The following is an 8,017-nucleotide window of genomic DNA, read 5'->3' as shown; positions in this document are numbered from 1 at the left end:
GTTAGGCGCGATAACCTCCGAAGAGATCTAAGGCCGAGCTTCTCTTCCAATTTGCGTCGTGCTCCTCTTGATTTTCCCTACAAATTGGCCGGACGGGACCTACATGTTTTATGCCGACTCCGAACGGCATCTGCAAGGCAGATGAGTTTTCACTGAGAGCTTTTCATGGCAGAAATACACTCGGAGCTTTTGCCAGACACTGCCGAGGGGCGACCCGCTTAGAAAAATTTTCTTCTAATTGAAAAACCTTATTTCTAAAATTTTGATGTTGCTTTGCCCGGGGTTTGAACCCAGGGCATACGGTGTGGTAGGCGGAGCACACTACCATCACACCACGGTGGCCGCCCTTCGCAACCAATAGCGTGCTTAAATCAAACTGATTCTGTTTACTCAACTTTTGCTCCTTTTATACTCTCTGCTGTGTCGGCCGCATACTTCTAGGCGTTTCTTCTTCTAGAATTTACTACTTAATTACCAGCTATAAACTACAGATGCACGTTTATAGCGTCCCGCATAGCACTATGCGCGTGTATATGTGAGTGATACTTCCACCGATGATTGCATACTTTTGTGAGTATCTCAGATATATGCATGTGTTTGTGCGTTTCTCTCAGCTGATACAAGTGACTGCTTAGTATCGCCTTACGAGATGGCAGGATGCCTTAGTGTTGCTAATATTCGCCACAATATAATTAATATATTTTTCTAAATTTTTCGCTACTTTTGTTTTGTTGTAACTTATATTGGTGGCAGCCGCTTTCAAAGTAATCAAGAAGCCAGCGCTTAGCTACGGTTGTCGTAAAGCTTTGCCTTATTGTGGTTGTGGTCTGTAGACGCCGTATTGAATGTAATCAGCCCTAATATCATCTGATAAAACAAAGTTTTAAGAAAAAGCTCGTTTAGCTTTCTAACAGACTCACTTTAAGCTGGAGTCATTGGTGCCGTTTGTCGTATCGCTGTAGTCGTATCCCTAACGTAACCCTATACGATACATTCTGATCGATTATTGGTGCGGTAACCGTAAACAGCTGACTGACTGCAAAAAATTGTAAACAATACATTTTGAGGAAATTAGTAATTGTGGTGCGAAATGTGAGTTACTTATATATGTATGTATATCATTTATAAACTTTGTGTATGTACTTTTTATTATAATTTACATAAAAGCAAGGTGCGAAATCAAAAATGTCCAGTGACGAAGAAATAGACTCTTTATTCCTTTCAATTATGGGTTTGTACGCTCAAAGAATGAAATTAGTGCACAAAAGGCGGTGGCGATATAACCCTATCAATAACAACCGTAATGAAAGCGGTTATCACCGAAAATCCTTCCTTAAAATAAAGAAAATGGATGAAGACCAATTTTTTGCGCACACCAGAATGACTCGTCCGGTTTATGAAGTTTTTTTGAACTTAATGTCTCCATCGCTTCGCAAGCCAAGAGAGCAAATTCATGCGGAAGAACGGTTGTCTATCACCCTTCAGTAACTATTTCTGGTAATAGTCTAGTTGAGGGGTCGACTGCTAATACGCTACCAAAAATATCGAGTGAGGTGTCGAAAGACACGTTTTGACCTCGACAACGTTAATCCGAAGGCGGAAAAGACAAATTTTGTCTCTGTCCGGAGATATTTGCAGTTGAACTTGGCGATTTCCATGTGGTTGTTGTTGTGTTTGTACCCACAAAAAAAATTGTGCATCACCGTGGCGGTAGCCACGGTTATACCACACACCCGGACTTGGCATGGAGTAGCCCAGGGTTGTTTTTTATAAGCGCGGCCGAAGGCCGCCAACGCAGAAAGGTGTTCTGCGCAACAATACTATGGGTCCGACCACCGGTTTCGGAGGTACCCGCGGGTCTTTTTTCGGGTTTTCGTTAATAACTTTTGAACGCGTTAAAATTTTTATTTTCCGCCTTCGGATTATTAATACTGATGTCAAGAAGCGTCGTTTGACACCTCTCTCGATATTTTTGGTAGCGTATTAGCAGTCGACCCCTCAACTAGACTCTTAGCCTATTTCTTTACTCTTTACCACATATGTATGTTATATTAATTTTATTTTTAAGTACTTAGCACATGGCATTCCTCTCAAGAAATTAGCTTGGAGCTGCAAAATTGGTAGGACCACAGTGAGACAAATTGTGTTGGAAAAATGCGAAGCCATATGGCAAACGCTGTCGCCAATATATTTGAGTAAACCTACGCTGGCTAATTGCTTTGTATGTGGTCAAGAGCGTTTCTTTATCTTTTCCTCAGGTACTGCCAGCAAGGGATTTGAGGATTTTATTACGGCTCTGAATTCTTGGAACAATTGCGGTTGCATGCGCACCAAAATGTAGATCCTGATCAAACGTCACACCCAAGATTTTTGGGTGTAGGACAGTCGGTAGCGTAGTGCCATCGAACATCCACGTCGATGGCACTACGCTACCCAAAATCTTGGGTGTGACGTTTGATCAGGATCTACATTTTGGTGCGCACGCAACCGCAATTGTTCCAAGAATTCAGAGCCGTAATAAAATCCTCAAATCGAACATCCACGTCGATGGCACTACGCTACCGACTGTCCTACACCCCAAAATCTTGGGTGTGACGTTTGATCAGGATCTACATTTTGGTGCGCACGCAACCGCAATTGTTCCAAGAATTCAGAGCCGTAATAAAATCCTCAAATCCCTTGCTGGCAGTACCTGGGGAAAAGATAAAGAAACGCTCTTGACCACATACAAAGCAATTAGCCAGCCGATTACGTGCTACGCGTCACCCATATGGTCGCCAAGCCTAAAAACCACCCACTGGAAGAAACTACAGGCCTGCCAAAATACTGCTCTCAGAATCGCCATGGGCTGTCTTCTTATGTCCCCAGAACACCATCTGCATAATGAGGCGAGAATACTCCCCATCAGGGAGAGAAATGAGATGCTGACCAAACAGTTTCTGTTGAATACCCAGAAACCTGGGCATCCCAACAGACATCTGATTGACGAACCAGCACCGCCTAGGGGCCTAAGGAGTCATCTCCGTAAGCATTTTGAGGAAATACGGCACCTGAGAACCCAGCCGTATGAAGCGGAAAAACACAAGCAGGTTCTTGGTGAACTCCATAGACAGGCGTCGGACCTTTATGTCGGGAATTGCCCGGTGAATCCAGTACTTGAAGAAAAATATCCAGAACTCGCAGAAGAGGAACGCATACTCCCCAGGGAAACGCGTGTCACTCTTGCTCAACTTCGTTCTGGATACTGTAACAGGTTAAACTCTTACCTATCCAGAATCAACCCCGACATACAAAATGTATGCCCTGCTTGCAATGTGTCCCCACATGACACCAACCATCTCTTTAATTGTAATGTGGAACCAGCGCCTCTAACACCCCTTTCCTTATGGTCCACCCCTGTTGAAACGGCAAGTTTCCTTGGACTCCCGTTAGAGGATATTGATGACAATTTGTGATCGGTCGCGGCTATTAGGTGGGGCGAGCATTGCTACAACAACAACAACAACAACCTACGCAACACCAATATAAAGACATTACAAGTGATTTCGCGCAGATGTGGGATATGCCGAATTGTGTAGGTACTATAGAGGGAAAACACGTTGCAATAAAATGCCCTGCAAGATCGGGATCAATGTTTTTCAACTACAAAAAGTTTTTCAGCATCTTGTTGCTAGCGGCATGTGACGCAAAATATACATTTACAGCTGTAAGTGTAGGAGCCTATGGCAGCCAAAGCGATGGAGGTGTATTTCATGCAACAAAGTTTGGCGAAGATCTTTTAGAGAGCCGATTGCCACTGCCTCCTGACGTTCCTCTACCCTCAACATCGCAGCCTGTTCCCCATTATTTTGTTGGAGATTGTGCTTTCCCTTTAAAAAACAATCTAATGAAGCCATATCCAGGTTCAAACACCACCAGAGAGCAACGAATTTTTAATTACAGATTGTCGCGAGCTCGGCGTGTCATTGAAAACGCATTTGGAATTTTGACTGCAAGGTGGATAGTGCTCAAAGCAACCATGGATTTTTACCCGGAAAACGCCGAAAAAATTGTTCTAGCATGTTTGGTCCTACAAAACTTTATAATGATGCACGATACGCAACGGTGGTATTGCCCACAGAATTTCACTAATGGAGAATGGCGAAACGAACTAGCTAATTGTGGAGGTCCATTGCACAACGTACAAACCTTCAGACGAAGAGGTCCAACCAGTGCTTATGAGCTGCGGGAGCATCTGAAAAATTATTTCAATAACGATGGTGCAGTACCATTTCAGGATCACGTAGAATAAATTTCAACAAAGACATTCATGGGTAAGATTATGTTATATACAATTCAAGTTTTGCCATTAATTTTAGAAATGCATTATTTGTTATATTTAGATGCAGAATTTGTGGCAATAATGCAACAATCAACTATTTTCGAGTACTGTTTATAACAACTATTTTCAAAAATTACGATGAATTTTCTCTGACCAACAATTAACAAGCAATAATGCAACAATCAACTAATTCTAGTACTGTTTATACCAACTATTTTAAAAAATTACGATGAATTTTCTCTGACCAACAATTAACGTTTCCAAAAGCTAAACCGAACCAACGATAAAAATCAGGTATAGGAAATTTATCCATTTAAAATTTAATTTTGTTCATGAGTTGTACGAAAAAATTACCCAACAAAAAAAAATTCTGAAAAATCAGCGAAAATTTTTATCTAGTTCAAACTTGTACATTATCATACTAAAATTGAATGGGCTACAAAACTCCATCCCCCAAAATTTTCTAAAGATCCAGGAAAAAAAGTTGAACATTTTAATGGCTATTTTTCTAATTTTGATTAGCCTTTCTGAACCTTGTCTAAAATTAAAAATTTTTTTAATATAGATTTCTCTATATTTTAAATAAAAATTATTAAAAATTCATTTTGTTCTTAATTCGTCGAAATATACTAAATTAAATTTTACTATTATTATTTTGAACACAACTGTATTTTTGACCTACATACAGTGTCGGACAATTTTAGTTAAATTTTTTTTGAAAATATCACTTAAGGTCTTAGTAATACTATTTCAACTGATGCTCCAAGATTCGCACAAAATTCAGCAAACATCTGCAAATTTTGCCTTAGATTTTGAACTTTTTACTCGCGGTCTTTAGAAAAATTCTGATTATGCAATTTTGTGGCCCATTCAACTTGAGTATAACAAAGTGAAAGTCTCAAGTTTTTCAGACTTTCGCATTTTTTCCACACCAAAAAAATTTATTTTCGTTATATGGAGAAAAAATTCACAAAAAAATTACCAAAAATCAATGGGATTTCTGATCTACTTGAGACTTGCACTTAATTACACTCAAATTGAATGGGCCACAAAACTGCATAAAGAGAATTTTTCTGAAGACCGTGAGTAAAAAGTTCAAAATGTAAGGCAAAATTTGCAGATGTTTGCAGAATTTTGTGCGAATCTTGGAGCATCAGTTGGAACAGTATTAGTTAGACCTTAAATGATACCAAGCTTCGGATAAAGAAACTTACTTAATGGTTAAAAATCAACGTTTTCCACTGTCCAAAATGTTTTGTTCGATGCTGTATATATGTATATTTTTATTTTACAAATAACTTATTAAAATTTCAGTCTTTTGGTATTTAGGTATTGTACTTTGATTTAGGTACGTTGTAAAAAAGTTAATATCAAAAACTAAAAGTAAACAAATAAAAAAGGCACTTCATTGTACATAGGAACGAAAAATAATCACAAGAATAAAAATTGAATAAAGAATTAAAAAATTGAATTAAAAAATGTTGTTATTAATAAACTATAATTTGTGGTTCAACGTGAATGTAGTCTTAGTCTGTGGGCTCATAGCATATTTCATACTGCGCTTCGTCGTGCTCTTCAATTTGAGCCTGCATAACTATTTCAGTACAGCGCTGCATCACCATTGCCTGTCTTGACTCCCTTAACTTGGAAATTGCTGAGCACATCAGCAACCCAAATCCACGCACATCTGAGCTGAACTCTTCGCGACGAGCCTTGCGTTCACATACTTCCTTGAACGTTTTTACTGTATTAAGGATAGCAGCGTCTAAATGATCACGTTTGTCAGCAAATCGTTTTCGTCGAGACGTTAACGGTAAAGACGAATCTGTTGAAACCTCATCGGGCGGAATTGTTGATGGCTCAACTGGCGGAATACTGATTGGTGCATGCTCAGATGGCGTAATTGTTGAAGGCTCAGAGGCCGGTGGCTGAGCTGAAGAAATTGAAGAACACTATGGAGTGGGTGTACTGCAGATGAGGGGCACGGAAAAACTTAAACATACTTCCTTTGAACCACAATCAAGCATTTGAGAGCTTTGCCGCATTCTGTTAAAAAAAATGTTGATAGTATGCATACACAAAATGCTAATACACTTAACCACATTACTTACGGCCTAGGAACAATGTGCCCTCTTAAAAATTGGAGGCTTTCCATCAGCTCCCACTGCCTTCCGTTAACAGCACCACTTCCAGAAGCTCTGTTTGAATTGCGCAATTCTTTACCAAAGCGGTCCCGGAGGTTTCCCCATCGCTTCATCGCTACGCTTTCTGTAGTGAGGTAATGTATTTAAGGATTTATGTATATATGTACATATCTAAATAATAACGAAGAAGTTACCATCAACTCCTAGATTACTCCCAATTTGTATCCACGCTAGTCTCTTTTCGTTGGAATCTTTAAAATCTTTGTGTGTCTTGTCATAGAGGCAAGGGCAGTCTCACACCAGCTGAATTAGATTGTCATCCATTTTACTAAGCTATGAACACAGTCTTAATTAATATTTTCTTAAAAAATGTAAAATGATAACTCACCAAACAGCAGAATCCAATAAATATACATAGAAACAATCGTAAAATTAAAGCAAAACAAACAAATGAAATAAAAGAAAAAACTAATCAGGTGTTTATCGTTTCGGCTGAAAACCAAAAACCAATTGCTTGGCTACGATACGGTTACGATAAAGCACCAATAATCGATTACATTTATTCCCATAAGGTTGGTCGAATCAGCTGATATTAAGTTACCGATAAAGCACCAATGACTCCACTTTAGTTTTGGACTTACGAGCAAATATTTGTGGAATTTTTTATTTTAATTAAAATAATACCTATATATTAAATATACAAAATATAAATGTGTTTTCTTTACTCACGCAAGCTCACTGAACTTTTGCGGCTTATTCACTTTTAATTTACATACACATGTGCACACAGACGAGGTTTTTACACATTTTATAATATTTTAACTTAATTTACTTTTAATAGTGGTTATTTTACAAAACCCACTGCTACATTCCTCCATACACTTTTCATATTCAGGTTTCGAGACTATCAGAACTGGAAACGAACTTCATAAATATTAAGCAACACCATTGCGCTGTTGGCTTTTTTGCGTTCACAGAATTTATGCTTGAAACACAATGCCCTGACGCCGCGAAATAAACGCGACGAACTTCGCCTAGTCAAAAACATGAGAAAACTATTAGAAGTTAAAACTATTCTCTCTCCTTGGCGGCCATAATGGTTTTTGATTTTTAAAAAAATTTCAATTTCACCCTCCCGTGATTCCATATTTTTTGCATGTTTGAGTTTTATGAATGCCAAACAAAATATTAATTTACCCACTCAGAATTTAGGTGATTAAATTTTGTATTTCCCTACATATCAATACAATTTTATTACTCTTTCTGGCTAAATAATGAGTTATCATACAATTGAACAAAAGAAACAATCAAATATTAATACTTTTGATGATCAAAAACTGAAAATCATTTTTCGATCATTTTTTGGAATAATTTTTGAAGTCCTTTGATGATTAAATTTTAATATTTCATAAAAATCAACAAAAAGGATAATCAAATATGCTTATCTTTCGATGAACAAAAACTGAATATAGTTTTTCAACCACATTTTGGAATCATATTTGAATCAAATGTGTTTACTTTATTTAGGTGATCAAAAATTTATAATCCTTTT

The 8,017-nt window shown here is 38.0% G+C and overlaps 1 protein-coding gene and 1 long non-coding RNA gene across 2 annotated transcripts; one reads left to right on the top strand and one right to left on the bottom strand.

The window, feature by feature from the left end:
- Nucleotides 1-655: 655 nt before the first annotated feature.
- LOC137243773 (uncharacterized) lies at nucleotides 656-6,951 on the bottom strand. The gene is made up of 4 exons (XR_010950622.1): nucleotides 6,854-6,951; nucleotides 6,660-6,798; nucleotides 6,433-6,589; nucleotides 656-1,036 (listed from the first exon to the last, which is right to left on the bottom strand). It is a non-coding gene; the product is annotated as an uncharacterized lncRNA (long non-coding RNA).
- On the top strand, nucleotides 1,048-5,800 carry LOC137243772 (uncharacterized; the record flags this gene model as incomplete). The annotated part of the gene is made up of 4 exons (XM_067771848.1): nucleotides 1,048-1,092; nucleotides 2,069-2,201; nucleotides 3,510-4,313; nucleotides 4,383-5,800. Coding segments are annotated over 3 exons (960 nt in total), but the record flags the coding sequence as incomplete, so codon positions are not given.
- Nucleotides 6,952-8,017: the final 1,066 nt, after the last annotated feature.

The sequence above is a fragment of the Eurosta solidaginis genome, chromosome 3 (assembly GCF_040869045.1).
Source record: "Eurosta solidaginis isolate ZX-2024a chromosome 3, ASM4086904v1, whole genome shotgun sequence".
NCBI classification, from domain to species: domain Eukaryota; kingdom Metazoa; phylum Arthropoda; class Insecta; order Diptera; family Tephritidae; genus Eurosta; species Eurosta solidaginis.
The sequence above is the reverse complement of the archived record's forward strand: the minus strand, read 5'-3'. Positions and strand labels throughout refer to the sequence as shown.